General features: G+C 45.0%; 2 protein-coding genes across 13 annotated transcripts in view; one reads left to right on the top strand and one right to left on the bottom strand.

The window, feature by feature from the left end:
• Positions 1-9,735, bottom strand: part of LOC138268178 (oocyte zinc finger protein XlCOF6-like) — a 310,686-nt gene extending 300,951 nt beyond the window's left edge. For 2 of the 4 annotated variants that reach the window (XM_069217601.1, XM_069217609.1), the window contains exon 1: positions 9,062-9,712. In XM_069217601.1, coding sequence (XP_069073702.1) covers positions 9,062-9,187 — 126 coding nt within the window. In that variant the 5' untranslated portion in view covers positions 9,188-9,712. Of the gene's footprint in view, positions 1-8,489; positions 8,705-9,061 lie in introns of those variants that run through there. The other 2 variants (XR_011199954.1, XM_069217626.1) reach the window with 2 other exon arrangements.
• Positions 9,736-9,753: 18 nt separating this feature from the next.
• PRP4K (pre-mRNA processing factor kinase PRP4K) overlaps positions 9,754-20,925 on the top strand; it is a 361,290-nt gene continuing 350,118 nt past the window's right edge. For all 9 annotated transcript variants that reach the window (XR_011199946.1, XR_011199942.1, XR_011199948.1 and 6 more), the window contains exon 1: positions 9,754-9,865. Coding sequence is in view for 1 of the 9 variants with exons in the window: in XM_069217572.1 (XP_069073673.1) it covers positions 9,831-9,865 (35 nt within the window). In the remaining 8 variants the exon portion in view is untranslated. The remainder of the gene's footprint in view (positions 9,866-20,925) is intronic.

The following is a 20,925-nucleotide window of genomic DNA, read 5'->3' as shown; positions in this document are numbered from 1 at the left end:
CAGAGCTCTCTATGATGCCCAGTAAAAAACACCTATGAAGCTCTGGACTCGCAGACACCTAGAGAAGACTCAGTTTGTAGTGTGCGCTACCTATAGCATGAAAAACAAAACTACAGAAACATATCTGGGAAAATTAAGTGCTTCTGGGAAATAGGGACACATATAAGGTGGAACATTAAGAAAAAAGAGAAACAGACTGCATCAACTACTTTAAATGCTTTAACAGTACTAACACAAAGTATCAAGATACAGATCAGTATTTTTATTGTAAAGTTGGGTACATGTAGAGAGCCACGTGGGCTCTACTATACTTTGTTGCCCTGCGAGGTCGCGGGGTGGGCTTCGGTACTAGTTAATAAATGGAGCGGAGGTCTGTGACCTGGCAGTCCCTCCGGTACAGCACTACGTGTCGTATCACACTTTATTCTGCTGTCGCACTATAGTGCGAACGCTACAGTGGCGATGAGGCAGGATCAGGACACTGCAGTTCAAGGTGTCCGATTCGGACAATCCCGACGGCGGAAGCGGCGCGCTGCAGCGTGCACACAGTTTTATCGACACTGAGTCGCGGGAGGATGGGAACGGTGAAAGGAATCTGGTGCAGCCTACCTCGTTGAGGCACCGGCCGTGTGAGGTGCACCGGTCGAGGGAGGAAGGATGCATCAGCCTGCCGTCGGAAATTACGTGATCCGGGACTGCAGAGGTGTCCCCATCCCCAGGAGGCCTGTTGCACGAGGACCTGCTGAGGTGCCCAGAAAACTGCTGGTCTGAACACCGGCTGCACGTGCCGAGAGACACTGTGGCCCAGAGGGGTATTTTCTCCCCCCCCCCCCCCTCTTCTCTTCCGCCTACATTTCCATCACCATGGTGGTCCTGGGCCGGGCCTGCACACAGAGCGCCCTCATCTGCTGCCTCCTGGGACGGTGCAGATTGCGACCAGAGAGAGCCGAGCACAGCTTGAGGGGTCCCTGCATCCGACAGAATGACGGCTCGCCGAGGGCAACACTCCGTAAGTCCCCAGGGGAGGAGAGACACCGGGTAGGGGAAGCGTTGGCCATATTCCCTACGGAAGAAAATAAAACAGGCCACTTAAGACAATGAGCGCGCCAGAGCAACAGCCCCCACCTCCGCCAGCTGGAGCTCACTCGTCTGTGGCGGCAGTGCTCCCTTTCAGTCAGCTTGCAGCTACCGCCGCGCCACGGTGGCGCCTCTGGCTTGGCCGTCTTGAGAACTACTTTTGCGCCACATGAGAAAAAGATGGCGCTGTGCGCAGATAGCTAATGCTGCATATGGGAGGTGATGAGCTCCATGAGCTGTTTGACTCTCTACCTGACACGGGAGACCCAGCGGATTTCGATGCTGCGGTAGTAGCGCTGAACAAGCACTTCAATCCTCAACTCAATCCCGACTATGAGAGGTTCAAACTGCGCCAGGCCCAGCAGACGGAGACAGAGTTGGTTGATATGTTCAACGCGAGACTGCGAAAGCTGGCCAGAACATGCGTAGGGTTGAAGCAGCACGAGGAAATAAGGGCGCAGATAATTCAAGGGTGCCTTTCCAACATGTTGCGGAAATTGATCATGCGACAACCTGGGATATCCCTCGACGAGATCCTCATCCTAGCTCGCTCACACGAACTTTCCGCAGCACGGGCGGATGCCATGGCAGCTGTAAGGGGACAGACAATGGCAGCAGCACCATCCCCACAGACGGTAGCTGTCAAAGAAGAGCAGGTAGACGCCGTTCACACTCGCCCAAGCCAAGGGCGGCAACCAGGTACCCCCAGATAAAGGGAAGAGGTCTGCAGCAGCTGTGGGTATGAACACAAGACTCCAGGCAGCTGTCCCACAAAGGGCAAAGTGTGCAACAAATGCGGGAAGGGGAATCGCTTTGCGAAAGTGTGCCGGATGGGAAAAGGCAGGCCCAGAGATCCCAGAGGAAAGGCGGCCACAGTCAAACACATAGAGAAAGAGGTGCATGCGATCCAAACACAAGGGGACACAAAGTTGCCAGTGTACGAGGAAGAAGAAGAGGAAGATGTGTTTGTCATATCGTTCACAGGAGGAAGACAGCATAAACGACGAACACCCCCCATGAGTACGGTCAAGATCAACAACACCCAGGCCACCGTGCTCATCGACACAGGTACATCAGTCAACATGATGGACAATACATTGTATCAGCAATTGTCTCCCAAACCACCGCTATCACCCTATAACACCAAAATACATACATACGGAGGACAAGACCCCCTCCCACTGCACGACACGATAGAGGTGCTGGTCACGAACGAAGGGCGCAGCACCCAAACCAAATTCTACATAGTGAAGGGAGACCGTGGCACTTTGCTGGGGTGTCATATAGCGGAGGACCTTGAGCTTGTGTTTTTTGCACGCCAGGTGTATGAGTCACATGCCGAACCTATCCTCAAGGATTTTCCCCAGCTATTCACAGGGCTAGGGAAACTCAGAGGCAAGCAAGTGAAGTTACATATCGACGGAGCTGTATCGTCTGTTGCATTGAGACACCTAAGGGTGCCCTTCCATCTGCGCTCGGCTGTGGAGAAGAAACTACTGATGTTAGAGAACCAAGGAGTGATTGAGAAAGTGGACGGGCCCATGCTCTGGGCCTCGCCACTGGTGATCGCGCTGAAGCCAAAGCAACCAGGGGTCATCCGCCTCTGTGTGGATATGCGCCTACCCAATCGGGCAATCAAGCGGGACGCCACATCACACCCACGATGGACGACATCACTGCAGACCTCAATGGCGCACAATGGTTCTCGAAGTTGGATCGTAATTCTGGCTACCACCAACTGGAACTGGACTCTGACAATCGGAATATCACCACATTCTCCACCCACGTCGGACTCCGACGGTTCCAGCGGCTGAGTTTTGGAGTCTCATCAGCAGCAGAAGAGTTCCAAAATTCCATCAGAAAGACACTGTCTGGGCTGGCGGAGGTTCTCAACTTAAGTGACAACATCCTGATCTTCTCGGAGACGAGGGAAGAACATCATCTTTGCCTTAAGGCCACCCTGCAGAGACTCTCAGATGCAGGCCTGACATTGCACAAGAACAAATGTGCCTTCTATCGCTCATCCATCGACTTCTTTGGGTAAATCTTCTGAAATTACAGTTGGATCCAAAGAAAGTGGAAGCCATCTGCCAAGCAACGACTCCCCAAAATGCCACAGAAGTCAGGAGTTTCCTGGGAATGGCTACTTATTGTGGCTGTTTCATTCCCCAACTGGCAACGATGGCTGAATCACTAGGACAGCTGACGAAGGTCAATCACAGGTGGGAGTGGACTGCTGAAGCAGACAGAGCCTTCCAAGACATAAAAGGGGCATTGCTGGACAAGGTGACCATGGCGTACTTTAACCCGGGGAAAAGGACGGAAGTGGTGGTGGATGCAAGCCCAGCGGGCTGGGAGTGGTCCTCGTGCAAGAATGGACCCCGGTTGCATATGCCAGAAGAGCCTTGTCGGCAGTAGAGATGCAGTACGCCCAGGTGGAACGTGAGGCACTGGCAATCAGATGGGAGTGCAAACACTTCCATCTATACCTGTATGGCCAGGAATTTCAAGTTGTTACGGACCACAAGCCACTAGTGTCGTTGTTCGCTGGATCCATGAGACTGGCTCCCCCCAGAATATAGAGGTGGGCGGTCCTGCTACAGCCATATCGTTTCAAAGTCATCTATGGCCCAGGGGCAAGTAACCCCGCAGACTATCTGTTGAGGCATCCACAGGCAACACCCCCGGGGGTTCCGGAGAGCGAGGATAAAGAAAAGATGGAGAGTTTAGTTAACCTGCTAATACAAGTGGCGTGGCCGGTGGCCTTGACTGTGGTGGAGCAAGCGGAGGAGTCAAACAAAGACCGTGTCAGCACCTGCGCAAAGGAGGCCATGGGTCAAACTTGGTGGAAGCATTTCCTGGAGGGGATAAATGCATACGTTTCAGAGGAAAAAGTGGCCATGCAAGGACTGTGGAAAGTCAGAGGGGAATTGTCTGTCGGCGGTGATGGTCTCCTGCTGCGAGGTCAGAAAATAGTAATCCCCCACAGCCTATGGGATAGAGTGGTGAAGCTAGCTCATCAAGGCCATCAAGGAGCGGCAAAAACAAAAGCACGACTGCGAGCAAAGGTATGGTTCCTGGCCATGGACAAAAGGGTAGACCTGTTTGAGGGGAACTGCCACTCATCTGTGATAACATCTATTGAACCTCCCACCAACCCGGTGATTACTGAACCACCTTGCTGCCAGCCCGGGTCGAAGGTGAGCATGGATTTTGGACGTTTTATAGATGGCAAACTAACAGTGGTTCTGGTTAACTCATTCATGAAATTCCCTGTAGTGGAGACGGTGGTCTCCACCTCGTTTGAGAACCCAAGACCTGTATTGGAGAGAGCATTCGCCACATTCAGCCTTCCAGATGAGATCAGGACCGACAACGAACCCCCATTCCAAGGGCAAGACTTTAAGACCTTTCTGGATGAACTAGCCATACGCCATCGCAAAATAACACAATACTGGCAGCAGGCCAATGGCGACGTGGAAAGGTTCATGCGTACTCTGAATCAATCAATCAATCAGAATATTTATAGAGCGCACTACGTACCCGTTAGGGTTTTAAGGCGCTGAGGGGGGGGGGGGGGGGGGGCTGCTGCTACTGGTCAAAGAGCCAGGTCTTGAGGAGTCTCCTGAAGGTGAGAAGGTCCTGGGTCTGCCGCAGGGGGGTCGGGAGGGCTTTCCAGGTCTTGGCGGCGAGATAGGAGAAGGATCTGCCGCCGGAGGTCTTGCGTTGGAAGCGGGGGACTATGGCGAGGGCGAGGTTGGTGGAGAGGAGTTGGCGGGAGGGGACGTAGAAGTTGAGTCTGTTGTTCAGGTAGGCTGGTCCGGCGTTGTGGAGTGCCTTGTGAGCGTGGGTGAGGAGCTTGAAGGTGATCCTCTTGTCCACGGGGAGCCAGTGGAGGTCTTTCAGGTGATGGGAGATGTGGCTTCGGCGGGGTACGTCGAGGACCAGTCGGGCGGAGGCATTTTGGATGCGTTGGAGGCGTCGGATGTCTTTTGCTGGGATGCCTGTGTAGAGTGCGTTGCCGTAGTCTAGTCTACTGCTGACGAGTGCCTGGATCACTGTTTTTCTGGTTTCCGTCGGGATCCATTTGTAGATTCTACGGAGCATGCAGAGGGTGTTGTAGCAGGAGGAGGAAACTGCGTTGACCTGCTTGGACATGGTGAGGGCAGAGTCGAGGACGAAACCCAGGTTGCGTGCGTGGTTGGCTGGCACTGGAGGGGGTGCCAGCGCGGTGGGCCACCAGGAGTCGTCCCAGGCCGAGGGGGTGCGTCCGAGGATGAGGACCTCCGTCTTATCGGAGTTCAATTTCAGGTGGCTATTTCTCATCCATTCGGCGATGGATTTCATTCCCTCGTGGAGGTTGGCTTTGGCGGTGTGTGGGTCTTTGGTGAGGGAGTGTCGTCGGCGTAGGAGAGAATGTTGAGGTTGTGCTGACGGGCCAGTTGTGCGAGGGGGGCCATGTAGACGTTGAACAGCGTTGGGCTTAGGGAGGAGCCTTGGGGTACGCCGCAGATGATGTTGGTGGCTTCGGAGCGGAAGGGTGGGAGTCGGACTCTCTGGGTTCTGCCGGAGAGGAAAGAGGAGATCCAGTTGAGGGCTTTTTCTTCTATTCCGGCTTCGTGGAGGCGTGTTAGTAGGGTGTGGTGGCAAACCGTGTCGAAGGCTATGGAAAGGTCCAGGAGGATGAGGGCTGATGTTTCGCCGTTGTCCATTTGCTGTCTGATGTCGTCTGTAGCGGCGAGGAGAGCAGTCTCGGTGCTGTGGTTGCGTCTGAAACCGGACTGGGAGGGGTCCAGGATGGAGTTGTCCTCGAGGTGGTGGGTAAGCTGAGCATTGACGATCTTCTCGATGACCTTCGCCGGGAAGGGGAGGAGGGAGATCGGGCGGAAGTTTTTGAGGTCGTTGGGGTCTGCCTTGGGTTTCTTGAGGAGGGCGTGGATTTCGGCGTGCTTCCAGCTTTCCGGGAAGGTTGTGGTTTCGAAGGATAAGTTGATGACCTTTCGAAGTTGGGGGGCGATGGTAGAGTCGGCTTTGTTGTAAACGTAGTGGGGGCAAGGGTCTGAAGGGGATCCTGAGTGGATGGAGTTCATGATCTTGCAAGTTTCCGTGTCGTCTACGGGGGTCCAGGCGGTCAGGTGGTTGGTGCAGGTGGAGCTGTCGGGGTGGGGTCTGGCGGAGGAGTGGTGTTGAGGCTGTCGTGGATGTCGGCGATCTTCTAGTAGAAGAAGGTGGACAGGGCGTTGCAGAGTTCTTGGGATGGTGGGATGTCGTTGACGTTGGCGCTGGGGTTGGAGAGCTCTTTCACGATGCAGAAGAGTTCTTTGCTGTTGTGTGCGTTGTTGTTCAGGCGTTCTGTGAAGTGGGAACGTTTGGCGAGTCGGAGTAGCTGGTGGTGCTTGCGGGTGGCTGAATCCAGTGTTGAGAATCGCCGTGGAAAGGGGGGAAGATCTGGAAAGTAGCCTCCAACAATTTCTGCGTGCCTATCGTCAGACACCACACAGCACTACGGGGTGTGTTCCCGCCACCCTGCTGTTCAAAGCTGCCCGCATGACTGCCTCCCCGCTGGAGCTCTTTGGGAACCGCTGCCACTGGATGTGGCCGCCACGCAACAACAGCGGAACCAAGTCAACGACCGAGCCACGGCCCGAAGAAGAACGCGATGCCAGGGCTTTCAGGTGGGTGACAAGGTAGTGGTTAGAAACTGACGACCGGGAGGCAAGTTCTTGACCCCTTTTGAGCCTGAGGTGTGGAGAGTGGTGCGCGCCCAGGGGTCCATGGTAACCGCCTGACGTGGTGAAAGGCAGGTGACAAGGGAAATTTCGCATTTCAAACGAGCGGGAGTGCCCGTGGATGACTGCCCAGAAACTGAAGAAGAGGACACCATCAGAGAGGCTGACCAGGAGGTAAACGATGGGTCAGAAGGCCAAGCGGCGTCCAGCCAGATTGTACCTCAGCCCGCAGAGGAGGATAGGGAGATGAGATTGAGTAGTCGGAGTGAGAGGTATCATCTTCGGCCCAACCCAGCTCCCAGTCAGCAGCTTCGAGATTGTGCGTGCTAAGAGAGACTGAAGCAGATGGGGACGTGTGCCCTGGCAAGGATGAATTCCAAAATAGACTGCGAGCATTGTTGTCAATGACCTGGCCTGCAAGGAGGCTGGCTGGCCATCACGGAAGGCCCGGACGTGAACTGTGTGGAGAACATTTATCACTTAGCAGATGTCTCTCTATTTCTCTCTCTCTCTAATATTTCCTTTTGCTCTCTTCCTAGACACCCATCTCTCTGTCCGGCCCCTGCCCTGTTCTTTCTGTCCTTACCAGCTACACTTTTGTTACCCTGACAGTCGTGGTTATGACTGGTCCAGTTATGTTGTGGAATAAAATCCTGGAGGGATGTAGAGAGCCCCGCGAGGTTGCACTGTGGATTTCGGCCCTAGTTAATAAATGGAGCGGAGGTCTGTGACCTGGCAGTCCCTCTGGTACAGCACTACGTGTCATGTCACACTTTATTCTTCTGCCGCACTATAGCGTGAACGCTACAGTACATATAGAGGATGACGTATCAATGTCATATTTTTAGTTACTGCCAAAACTGAACACTGGCAGGACACTTCCCACTAAAACTCCTATCAAAAAATGAATGGAGAGAAAAAAAACATTCTTGGGAGGATGATGCTAGTTTACAAAGAGGATAACCTACTCGAAGCCTCCAGAGACATGCTGTTTATAGCTACTATACCATTGAAAAAACTGGGGCACAAACCAAATAACTCACTTCACAAGCATTATTTTTCTCACTCTGTGTGAGTAGAAATGAACGTGAAGCAAGTGTGTGTGTGTATATGTGAACAAGGCTGCTGTGTCAGTCGAAAAGCTTTGTGTTTGTGATTAAATGAATTTTGCTTTTCCTTGAGCCCGGAGTGTGCGAGTAGCATTTGTTTCATTTTCTTTTTTATTTATTGATTACTGGCTTGCTCGTGCCGGTTCTCGCACCACCCCTCATGGGCCGATGGAGTTCAGTATCGAGCATTTGGAATTGATATATATATATATATATATATATATCATCTCTCAACCCTTCCGATTAAGAAAAAATCGCAATTTTTAAGCCAAAATTCGGATTAAGCTTTTTCTCGCTTAAAAACGTAGGTCATTAAAATGTACGTTAGGCGATACGGAATTTCAGGGATATTTATTTCTAAATGTCATATAATTTGCTCACGAAAGGCGCAATGCAGCGAGGGGCACACAATGTGTGTGATCGGGGTGCTAAAAAAAAAAAACTTGCCCTTTCGCTCGTAACTCTATGATTCAAGCCGTATAGCAGCCAAGGGTTGCTTAGCAGTTCGTAGGCGGTAAAACAGCTACACAGGCACCGTTGTCGTATCACGACTTAACTTTGTGTGGAAACTCACCTGCGATGTTCTTGCTACCGTCAGACCTTCTTCGGAGCGGCCATCTTAGATTGGGGTCGTTGCCTTCTTTTGAATAGGTGTGAACGGAAAGCGGGTAAATGAATTTAACAGTTGAACTGGTCAATAGAGTAACACCACTTTAAGGAAATAAACCGTAAAGTGAGATGATGCGAACCCAGTGTAATTGAACAGTAGGGGGGGGGGGGCGGTCGGAGATTTTGTCTAGACAAAAAAAAACGATGACAGCTTCACGTCAAAATCTCATATAGGACACTAAAAGAGAAAACGGAGAAGCTATATCTTAGTTATGTGCCTGCTTTGCAGACGCCATTTTGAAGCAGCCGGGCATGGTTTCAACATTTGCAACTTTTCTATGATGATTTAAAACAGTCTAAACGCTTAAAATAATTATATCTCTATTTGTGATTAATACCTGAAACACACATAATGGCTCAAGCGTTTTTATTTATATTAGCATTTGTTGCAAATTGCACCCCCTGAATCCCAAGGATTACGCAGAAAAAGAATAATAGTCCAGGAAATCCTAAACTGAGAAGTGTTAACAATACAACCTCTTCTTCTAAACTTTCCCAGGCTCGTTCGTTTTCTGTTGTGATGACTGCACATATTTCGCAACCAGCGTCTCTCCGTCCGTAGTTTCTCGCTTGGTCCTGTATCCGCTCCTGTACGTTACGCATACAAATGTGTCACATGAACTATCAATAACATTTTTTTGCTCAGCGTCACTCCCAAATTTGTTCAAACACCCGTTGCGACATTTGGGCTTGCTTAGCTGGCGTGTAAAGCCCCCCAAAACCTTAATCTGCTCCGATGACAGCATCGGTTGGCGAGCGACCAGCAACCAAAGAAAGCTCGTGGGCGATTGTTACAACGGATGTGAAGGGGGGGAATCATCTTGTTTAAAAGGGTTCCAAACACCGTTAGGAGGCGGCCACCTTATAACGCGGAGGCTAACGTCCTCACCCGAAAAACGCGTCAAAAGGTTATTTGTTTCGGTTTCTATTGAAAAGTAACTTTCATTACACGAGGCGAGTGCATTACAAACAATTCAAATCGGAATAATGGTACCTCTCAGCATATTAAAAAGGAAAAATAAAAGAGTCGCAGGTATTCAAAAGGAAATGATAATCACTTTCCTTTTGAAGTTACTTTCTTGGGTTTTGAGAGCTGGGTAAGCGTTGAGCTCCAATCGGCATTAGTTTAAACTGTTTTAGGTTTCTTTTCAAGGGTGGTTGACCTTGTTTCGAATTTGTGTCTTGGCGACGCTTGTGTCCTGTGGCGCACGCGCAGTCCGTAATCGAGGACGTTCGGGAGTTGAAAATGGCTGCCGAGGAGACAGAGCTACTGGACCCCGAGTAAGCACTCTCGATATGTTCCTGAATGTTCTTTACCCGTGGTTGTTACCTAGCAAGGGTGCTGGCGAGCCATTGGTAGTCAGGCTTATAGACACTGGAATAGAAAAAAGTGTACTGTGAGGCTGGGGAAGGTGAAAATGCAATTGTTTGACAAGCGCGAGGTGTGGGCAGCTTTTCTCTCCCGTTCACGAGAAGCCTCGAGTTACGTTGCTGACATTTTTGTGTGCCTTCCATGTTTCCTTAGTAAATGAAACCAGTTCCTCCGCCTCCTGTTGGTATATAGTGGGTCTGTTCATCTTCGACGCCTGTGATATTTCATTCCGAATTATGACAAGGACACATGGCAGATGACGCGATGTGAACTGTGATGACGTTCTTCTGCAGAACTGCTTTGTGGGGCTACTCTGCGCTCTGAAAGCCAGTGGGGGAACCAAGCAGAGTATTATGAGTAATAAAATAGTAGAAATTGTTTTTGTTCATTTTGTTGGCACGCACTGCTGAAACTAGTAATTTTGTTAATATCATCGAAGCAATGCTATTCACTTGTTTAGTGGGGAACATGGTGCAACTGGATTATGTTAACCTTCAGTGTTCTTTGCAGTTTGCTTGCCTTCATGCGTTTCACACCATTCGTACTCAGGGGTGTGGAATTCCTGTACCCTGATGCCCAGGGCAGATTGTTTGGGGTCCAGGGCAACAGGTTTTCATCTTTATTTTGTCCTTGGGACAAGTGGGCCTAACCGCTTGCAGCACAAACCGTTTGGCTGCCAGTTTACAGTACCACATTATGATTCAAGGAATTACATTGTCTGCAGTTAAGGTAATATTTGAGTTCTTATGTTAATGCTGTTCGAACTTGTGTTTATGGCTCATTAATGCAAAGCCTTTAAGAGGCTGATCGCTCTAAAATAACCTAAGCTTGTACTGCACTGCTTACTGCTTCCAGTGTAAAAATGTGTGCACAAATTTACAAAGTTTAAAAAATATGAAGCTTCGTGTAATGCTTCCAGAATGGTCTGATTAGTTGCAAATATTTACAGAAGCTTGAAAGCTAGATTGATGAGTCTTTGCTTTCAAATGAAATGTTCAAAAGTAATACAACTTGGGGGGGAAAAAACATTTCGCTAAACTTCTGTGAAATTTTAGGTACCGTTTCTTTGATGAATCATCTACTAAAATGTGTTGATGCATGCTAGTACTTCTAAAAAAAATATTTGTAGTGGAAAAATCAGTGCAACCAGTTTTTATAAGATTATGGGAAACATGAAAATAAGCAATCCTTGGCAAAGCCAATAGTTCTGACATTGGTGGTCAGCCTTTTGGTTTTGTCAATACATATCTTTTTTTTGACATAGTTTTTGTAAAACTTTATTGTTGCAGGAGCTGCCAGCCCCTCACCATCATAACAAACATTGGCAAAAAGCAATCATACATTTTGGTCTCAAAAAGCACACATTACCACAGTAGTCTCTGGCACTGAACAAAACTAATTTGTGTGCTGATATGTTCCTTGTGAAATCGGAATACTGTCTCGGTGAAGCCAGTCTACAGAGAGAGAGAGAATTTTAATTAACTAAGACCTATATATATATATTTTTTTACTTGAGATCTAATTAGGGACCCACAGTTTATAAAGTCACAAAAGTCCATACATAGTATATGTCCTTGCATTAGTGCAGATTTATGTCTTTGGTGAATTCCCAGTAATTTACAGAAGTAGGCCAGGAAATCGTAATCGTAGAAAATACTTGTGAACTGCATTTTAGTATGAGCAGATGTGCATATGTAAATTTGCTCATGGGAAAATCAGTTGAGCGTTTACAAGTTCACTCTCCTACCAACCACTTTTTTCCCAACCCTGGAAGAAGTTTTACTTCTGCCCTTGTCAAGAGTAAATTTACAACCTTTCTCATTATGGGAGAAGAGCGGGTGAAAACTCTTAAAACATGCAAGTTAGTAGGTTTGCACAGACTCCGAAGCACATTCCAGACATGGAACTATTGCTTAATGCTCCCTCCAGCACAAATATGTAGTTCTGTGAAGAGAGGTGGCAAAATGCAGGAATTGCTAGTATTCAACCCCTACTAAAATATGAATCCTGGCATAATCGGACAGGCTATTATCATAGCTCTTATATAATGACATTGCTGCCATAATTTGTCGGCAGCACCGTGGCACCAAAGACAGAAGTGGATTTTTTCACAGGACAAGTAGATTTATGAAGCAACCTGTCCCATGTACAAGTAGATTTTGTTTTAAATTAAATTTCACACCCCTCCATATTCCTTCATCTTCTTTGGAAATCCTGGATTATTCAAGATAATGTGGTTGGTTGTCATTGGGTTTTCTCTAGAAATTACCCAGCCCCCTGGAGGACGGGCAATTTACATATATTTTTTTGGCTGGGAAGTACATGTATGGTTAGTTATGTTACGAGAGTTGCTACCTTAAAATTCTATCATGTTGATCACCAATCTTTTGCTAGTTTAGTCAGTCGTTCAAAGAGTCTAGAAGGCTACTCATCTTAGTCTGTTATGCCGCAAATACGGTGGTAAGGTGGTTACTGATGCAGAACATATTGTGTGCAATTAGACATCCTTACACATATGACCTTTGCTGTTGCTTTGGTAAAGTTGTCAAGCTAATGTTGAATCCACTGTGAAAGCTACCATAGTTATCTATTAATTCTAAATGTATCTATATTGTACTTGCTACCCCTGAAAGGATGGGAGAGGGAAGAGTCTGTAGAAAAGGATTAGGGAGATCATACTAGAGGTTTGGGATGAGTCAAAGGAGAGCTACATGAGGGAGGAATTTAGTAGGTTTGTATAGGAGATCAGGGCTCTCAAAATCCACTCAACCACGTGCATTGGCGACTCTTATTTGACCATTTCGAACTATTTTTATTACTTACTCGTTCCTTCTGGCGAGTTAACACTGAACAGGTGTTCTGTTCAGTTGAAAAGTGGATGGGGCAATAAAAGTTGCCTTTAAATCTTGTTCTTATGTCACATTTGCTCTGTGTTCAGAGAGAAGGCAAAAGTCAGTTTCTCTTAAAGTTAATGTTCCTTCTGACTGCAGAGTTCCAGGACTTTGTAAGGTGAACTGTGTGACCTGCTGCTTAGAATGTAAAATAAAAGCATATATGGTGTCAGGGTTTTCCTAACACACAGCATTTAAATGAATAAGTCAACTCTGCAAACATTTACAAATATATTTCACTAGTTGTGAAAGCCTTTTTTTATATTTGTGATGAAAAATATTTTAATAGGATGACAACAAATCAGAATACTTTACATGTCTGTGCAAAGATTATGTTTTCTGAAACCCAATTTTCACAGATTGTTAATACGCTATATATTTGTATCAGTAAAGCTGCAAGTTACTGGAGAGGTTTATGGACATTTATTGGACAGGCTGACGATATGTTACCACATCATAGTTTAGTAATATATTTATTAAAATTGAGTGTTTAAACAAAGTGAGAAACACTCCTGCTCTGATGGCAATGTTGTTAGTAAACTAAAAGAAGTCCTAGGTTATGTGGTCTAGACCTCATGGGTATGTGGGCTAGATTCTTGTGATGCATGCAGCAAACTTTAGTCTACTTAATCAAACAAAAGTTTTTTTGTTTTTTTTTGTACTGCAGAAATGCTGAGCTCACATATTTGAAGGTGCAATCATGTGAGAATTAAAAAAAAAAAAGAAGCAGCTCTGTAAACTATTTGCCTAGGGTCACACAATTTGAGACACATTTACGGCTCAAGTACGTTAGTTAGGTCGAGTAGATTATTTAAGTTACTCGACCTGCAGGTCTATTAAGATTTTTATGATTTTTCTAGCCCTGTGAAATCATAGTGATAATCTGATGTTTAGAGTGAGCCTGGCGGGAACAGTCTCCGAAGGGTTATTTTGAAGATCATATTCGTAGAATGAGGTTTAGGATAAGACACATAGTGGAGCTAGATAGATTAAGGTATGATTGAGGGTGAGACAGAGTAGAGCATTGGAGGGAGTGATTTGTTTCCCCCTCTTTTGTACAGTAGCAATAAAGTGATATATAGATACACGATTACATGGGGAATATATGAAAAGGAAGATTATATGTTGAGGAAACAGGGACATTAATATCAGACACGTTATTGTTAATTCTGAAATTATTTTATAAAATCAAGTCTGCATTTACACCTCTTAGTCGCACTATTCCACAACACTGTGCTTCTTGGATTGCCACTATAAAGATTTGAATATGTCTGTTTTCAGTCATCTTAGTACAACAGCAAAGTAAATGGAGTTGTTACATTGTTAAAGTACTTATTTCAGTTTACCATAGAAACCCATAGTGTACATTTACTCTTGCATCAAATTTTTTTGCGTTTCTAAATGTGCAGTTTTTTGCTCATAGTTTAACAGGTATCCCAGATTACAGCTTAGTTACCTCTGCCGTATCAATTTTTCTTCTTCAATCACTTTTACATCCCTACCCTACCAAAAACAAAGGTAAGTATGTTTAGGATTGAACTGTGGAAAAAGTAAAACTAACGGTAAGAGATATACTTTAGTATGGGATAAGAGAAGAGCGAATGCTGGCTCAAGGCTACATGATATGCTTAGGGTCAGAATAGAGTCAAAATTTAGTAGCATAATCATTTTAATGAAAAGGGAAAGAAAATGTTTAGTGTTAGCTGGAGAGATGATCTTATGGTGAGTTTGTGGGTTATGGTGAGGTCATTGGTAAATGAAAGCTTATGGTAGATAGGGTTGTGTTTTTGGGAACTGTATGAGATGAAGGTTATCATATGGAGGCAGTGATTGAATACATTAATGGTGGGCAGACCAGGTAGTGGAAGGTAAGGTAATAACCGATTTCATTGATTTAGCCTGCAGAACCTTTTATGCTTGCTGTGTGTGAGGGAGACTTCCATTGCTTTTGCTGTTGTCCACTAGGCATTGCAGCTGAAAAATGTACAACTGATAGCTTTTGCCACTTTCAGCAATCAATCAGGTTTTCATACTATTAAACAAACCTGTCACATGATGGACATTCTAGGAACATTTTAACCAGTAACACCTTATATACCAGAGGTTTGTTTATGGTCTGGTCGACAAGGCTCCGTAGTGGAAAAAACCTAAAACAAGGGCAAGCCAATTTAAACAAGCATTTGCAATACAGTAGGTCTCACCTTGTCAGAGTTAGAGCTACTGGTGTTGTAAATGGCAGTGTCTTTTACCTATGTGTTTTGGTTTGGAGTGTAGTGGATGTATGAACAGAGGCACAGCTGCAGCACTGTCTAGAAGACTCAGAATGGTAAAGTACCACTGTGACCAGAGACACAGCTGCAGCACTGCTTAGAGGACTTAGAATGGTGGAGTTACTGATGGGACCAGAGAAGCAGCTAGCAGCACTGCGTAGATGGCTTAGAATGAGGAGTTACCACTGTGACCAGAGACGCAGCTGCAGAAATGCCTAGAGTACTTAGAATGGAGGAGTTACTGACAAGACCAGAGAAGAAGCTAGGAGCACTGTCTAGATGGCTTAGAAGGAGGAATTACCGATGGGACCAGAGAAGCAACCAGCAGCACTTCCTAGAAGCCTAAGAATGAGGAATTACCACTAGGACCTGAGAAGCAGCTGCAGGCATAAAAAAATCATAAAAATGTTACATGGTTTTTGTAAAACTTTATTATTGTTGGAGCTGCCAGGCCCTCACCATTATTACAAAAATTGGCAAAAAGCAAACAAAAATGTTTGGTCTCAGATAGCACACATTGCCACTGTAGTTCCTTGTACTGAAAAAAGTACTTTGTGTGTCAGTATGCTTCTTGTGAAAGATCAGTATACTGTCATTCACAGTGAATTCAGCAGATAGAGAGACTCGGAGAGATAATTTTAATAAAAATAAACAGTCTTGATTAACGCCAGACCTAGTTAGATGTAATTCTTAAAGGAAATCACAAAAGTGCACCCATGGTAAAAATCCTTGCTTTAGTGTAGATGATTTACAGCTTTCAGGAATTCACAAGAATTTACCAAAGTAGACCACTAAATCATACTCCTAAAAATTATTTGTGAACTGCATTTTTAGAAAAAAATGCACATTTGCACCTTTTGATAATTTGTTGAGATCTTACAAGATCACTTTCCTTCCAACCTTTCTCAGTATGGGAAAAGATTAGAGAAGAGCTGGTGAATCATTCTAAAATATGTAAGTCAGTAGGTTTGCACAGACTCGGAAGGGCGTTCCAAACCTGGGACTACGGCTTATTGCTGCCCCTAGCTTGTAGATCTACGGAAAGGTGTAAAAATAAGGGAATTGCTAGTATTAAAACCCTACTATAACCGAGTCCTGACATAACCAGAGAGGCTATTATCAGATCTCCTATATAATGAGATTGCTGCCATAATTGTTTTGCTGCACTAAATGGACAAGTGACATTTTTTTTTACAGGACAAGTATATTTATGAAGCAATCTGTCCCATGGACAAGTGGATATTTTATTAAATTCCAATCATCTGAAGTTACAGCTAAACATACCCTGCCACATGTCACAGTAGAGATAGACATTTGACAGTGCCCCTGGAGGACGACGACATCTGCATTGTCTGAGTATTTACCACGCTGTCACAGATTTAGGCTGGGGAAGTTGGTGACAGACATTAGTTGTTTTAGAACTGCTCAGAGATAATCTTGTTTTGAGCAATCATTTTTTTCTCAGCTCTGGGCAGTATATTTCTGCATTTTAGATTGCTGACCTGAGTTGTTTTAGAACTTGCTCAGAGATGATCTTGTTTTGAGCAGTAATGTTTATCAGTTCTGGACAGTATTATTATTATTATTCTACATTTTAGATTGCCGACAGTAGTGAAATATCAGCAGAGATTCTATAGTTCTTCTGGTGGTAATTTTACCATCAGGAATATAAAAGAGTGTTTTTTACTGGCCTACTGGTTGTCGAATAGCTAAAAGTAAATGGAGAAAATTGAATTTCACTCACGCTTTAGCAAATATTATAACCATCAAAAAGGGTTGTTTCCAAAAAGATGTACTGTAGGTCAGAGACACATGGGTGGATTGGAAAGAATGGCACATCAGTATAGTTCCAATGCAAGATCCAGATCCTAATGAAAGGAACATATATTTGAAGACTTCTAACAGACTTTGATAATGGGTATGAAAAAAGCTAAGAATGAAGTTGTCTTTAAAATGTAATAACAGACAAGTGAAGCCTGTAGTAGATAAGGCAGACCTGTTTATTCTAGGAATTGTATGGCTATCTATCTGTCCTCAATAGTTGCAGAAGCTCCTTCCCTTGAAGGTATTGCTCTTTCATGTGAATGGCCTCCATGACTCTTGAGATTTGCATACAGTTCACTCGCGGGTCAAGATGTCTATTGGTGGACTGCAGTCACAAAGAGTTCAAGCTCAACATGAATGATTTTGGTAGGTTATTTTACAATACTGCCTGTAAAAGCAGTTACTTTCTGCAGGACTTTAAGTGTGCAGGCCTTGCAAAAATCAGCAAAATGTTAACAGACCTGCTGGTCTAGCCACAAAGATAATCTGTTAGACTCAAATGTAAAGCACTTGAGTCATAAACTTGTCTCCAATTGCGTGATCCTAGGCAAATAATTTATTCCAAGCAGTTACCTTTTTCTTTATTATCACATACAAGAGCACCTTCAAATATGTGAGTTCAGCATGTCTGGTGTATCAAAACATATTTTTTTATTTTATAGACAAAACCTTTACTCCAGGTATATTCAAAATCTAGCCCGCATAAAGAGTACCCGTACGTCCTCAATTTTATGGCAAGACCTGGAGGCTAACATTATGCATATTCGTTATCGCCCGACGCCCGGGACATCTTGTTTGGGGTCAAGGGCAACAAGTTTTTATGTTTACTTTGTCCTTGGGACAAGTAGGCCCAACCCTCTGCAACACAAACCCTTTGGCTGCCTGTTTACAGAGAGTGGAACTCACTGCAGTTGAGGTAATGTGTTTCCAAAAGATAATGCTGTTCGAACTTGTATTTATGGTTCATTATTTGAAAGCCTTGATTATTAGGGTGAGTGCTGTAAATAAATGTTTTAAGGTCACATTTCACTACTGACGTTGGTTCCAGTACAAAAAAAAACAGCTGTGTATACACATGTTTGAAAACTTTAGGCTATGAGGCTAAGTATAATGCTCCCAGAATGCTCTCTGATTAGATGCAAATGAAGTGTAATTTAGTAAAATGTGTTGATGCATGCTAGTATTTCCCAAAAATATTTCTAATGGAAAATCAGTGTAACCATTTTCAACACGAATATGGGAAGCATGAAAATAAACAAACACTGACAAAGCCAACTGATCTGACATATTTTTATAAGTCTTTTAGTTTCATCAATGCGTGTTTTGTTTTGACCTGGCTTTTGTAACACTTTATTGTTGTGGGAGCTACCAGGCCCTCAACATTGTAACAAACACTGCCAAAAGAAAACCCCAAATTTTTTGAACTCTAAAAGCACACGTTGCCACCAGTGGCATAACAAAGGCCCCGCAGCCGCCCTCCAGGGGGCCCCTTTAGCACAGCACCTGCCCTGAGTGAGTCTGGAGAGGGGGCTCCTCCATGTTCTTTGCAAAGGGGCACCCTCCAGTTTCGTTACGTCACTGATTGCCTCTGTAGTTCCTGACACTGAACAAAACTACTTTGTGTGCCAATATGCTCCTTGTGGAAGAGCAGAATGCAATCACTCACAGTAAAGCCAGCCAAAAGAGAGAGAAATAGAAGTTTTTATTAAACAAAATGTCTTTGTTAACATCAGACCTAATTAGGGACCAAGACCCACATGTAGGTAGCTTTTTGCATGTCACAAACAGCGACTTTCGCTGTTTGCGACGTGCAAAAGCACATTGCGATGCACAAACCCAGTTTTGCGATTCAGTAACCTGGTTACCGAATCGCAAAACGGGTTTGCGAGTCGCAATTAGGAAGGGGTGTTCCCTTCCTAATTGCGACTCGCAGTGCAATGTAGGATTGTTTTGTGACCGCGAACGCGGGCGCAAACCAATCGCAGTTTGCACCCATTTCAAATGGGTGCTAACACTTTCGCAAAAGGGAAGGGGTCACCATGGGACCCCTTCCCCATTGTGAATGTCACTGTAAACATTTTTTCAGAGCAGGCAGTGGTCCTGCAGACCACTGCCTGCTCTGAAAAAATGAAACAAAAACGTTTCATTTTTCGTTTTTGTAATGCATCTCGTTTTCCTTTAAGGAAGCAGTCACAGACATGGTGGTCTGCTGTCTCCAGCAGGCCACCATCCCTGTGAGGGCCGCTATTCGCAAGGGGGTCGCAAATTGCGACCCACCTCATGATTATTCACTAGGTGGGCATTTGCGAAGCCCTTGCGAATCACAGATGGTGTCAGGGACACCATCCTACATTCGGATTTGCGACTCGCAATTTGCGGGTCGCAAATCTGAACCTACCTACATGTGGCCCCAAATTCTTAAAGAAAGTCACAAAAGTGCACCCATGGTATACGTCGTACATCTATAAAATATTTGTGAACTGTATTTTAGCATGGGTAAATACGCATGTGTAGATTTGCTCATGTGAAAATCTATTGAGCATCTGCAAGTTCATTTTCCCTCCGCCCACTTTCTTCCCAACCCTGGAAGAAGTTCTAAGCCATTGTCAGGAGTAAATGTCCAACCTTTCTTATTATGGGAAAATATTAGAGAGAAGCTGGTGAAAATCTTTAAAACATGCAGGTTAGTAGGTTTGCAGACTCCAAGGCATTCCAGCCCTGGAACTATTGCTTACTGCTTCCTCCAGCCCCAGTATGCAGAAAGGTGGCAAAATAAGGAAATTGCTACAGTAGGGATTGAAACTGCAAGTATTCAAGCTCTATTATGGTAGTAGCCTGGCATAATCAGAGAGGCTATTATCAGAGCTCTTACATAATGAGATTGCTGCCATAATTTGTCGCCACACTACATGGCACCAAAGGGACAAGTAGATCTTTTTACAGGACAAGTAGATTTGAGAAGCAACCTGTCTTCTGGACAAGTAGATATTTTAATAAATTCCACACCCCTGACTCTTGAAGAACATCAGAACTTAGAGCATTAAAATCTTCAACACTATAAACCCTTAGATCCCACAGTCCTCAGCCTTCTTTTTTGCTGCTGTTTCTGCAGTTAAGTTGTGTGTGTGTGTGATTTTTTTTTTTTTTTTGTGCCTGTTTAGAGTAGTTTAAATGTGTATGGTTTGGTTGATTAATTTTCAGAATGAAAGGTTCATTAATTTAATTTATTAATTCATAAAAAAAAAAAATATATATGCTTTTCATTTAACTTGACTTTATTATTCTGTGCATGAATGATGGCATTAGTTGTTTGTATATTGAAGTTTAAGATTCCTGAAACGTTTTGAGTTTTAGACAGTTTTTATTTTGTTTAAAAATACTTAAATTTGGGTGCCTATTTAAGTTTAAATAGGCCTAAGTGCTTGCGTGTTGTTCAGCACTGAGCATGTAGGCTTAACGTTTATTGGGAGCCTCACGCTGGGTTTTCAGAGCGTGAGGCTTGTTTGAGTTTAAGCAGTGTTGATTGGCCTAAGTGCTCGCCGCTGTTCAGCACACGGAGCTCGTAGGCTTTAGGTTATTTGGGATCCTCAAGCTGTATTTTTCAGAGCACGCGAGGCTCATTTGATCGTTACTGATTTGGATTGGAAATGAGCCTTGCACTGTGTTTACAGAGTGCGCGAGGCTCGTTTGATATTTAAGAGATACTGAAGTTAACGAGCTCATGCAAAATTACACACGCGGTGCTCGGGAAGCTTATAAAGTTGTTGGAGGCACCCGCTCTGTGTTAATTTCACACAGAGTGTAATTTTGTTCTTGTTGATTTACGGGCTCAATATTTAAGTTACAGTTAGTTTAATGTGGAAAGGCAATTACCTTTCAGGCGTCGGGAGGTTCTTCTTCGACATGTTCTCTAGGGGTAATGGCCAGAGTGAAGGGACTAGGCATTTTTGGTTGGTTGCAGGTGTTAATGGCAGCCATTTTGAG

The sequence above is a fragment of the Pleurodeles waltl genome, chromosome 2_1 (assembly GCF_031143425.1).
Source record: "Pleurodeles waltl isolate 20211129_DDA chromosome 2_1, aPleWal1.hap1.20221129, whole genome shotgun sequence".
Classification (NCBI taxonomy): Eukaryota; Metazoa; Chordata; class Amphibia; order Caudata; family Salamandridae; genus Pleurodeles; species Pleurodeles waltl.
Note: the sequence above shows the minus strand (reverse complement) of the source record. Positions and strands in the feature narration are given on the sequence as shown.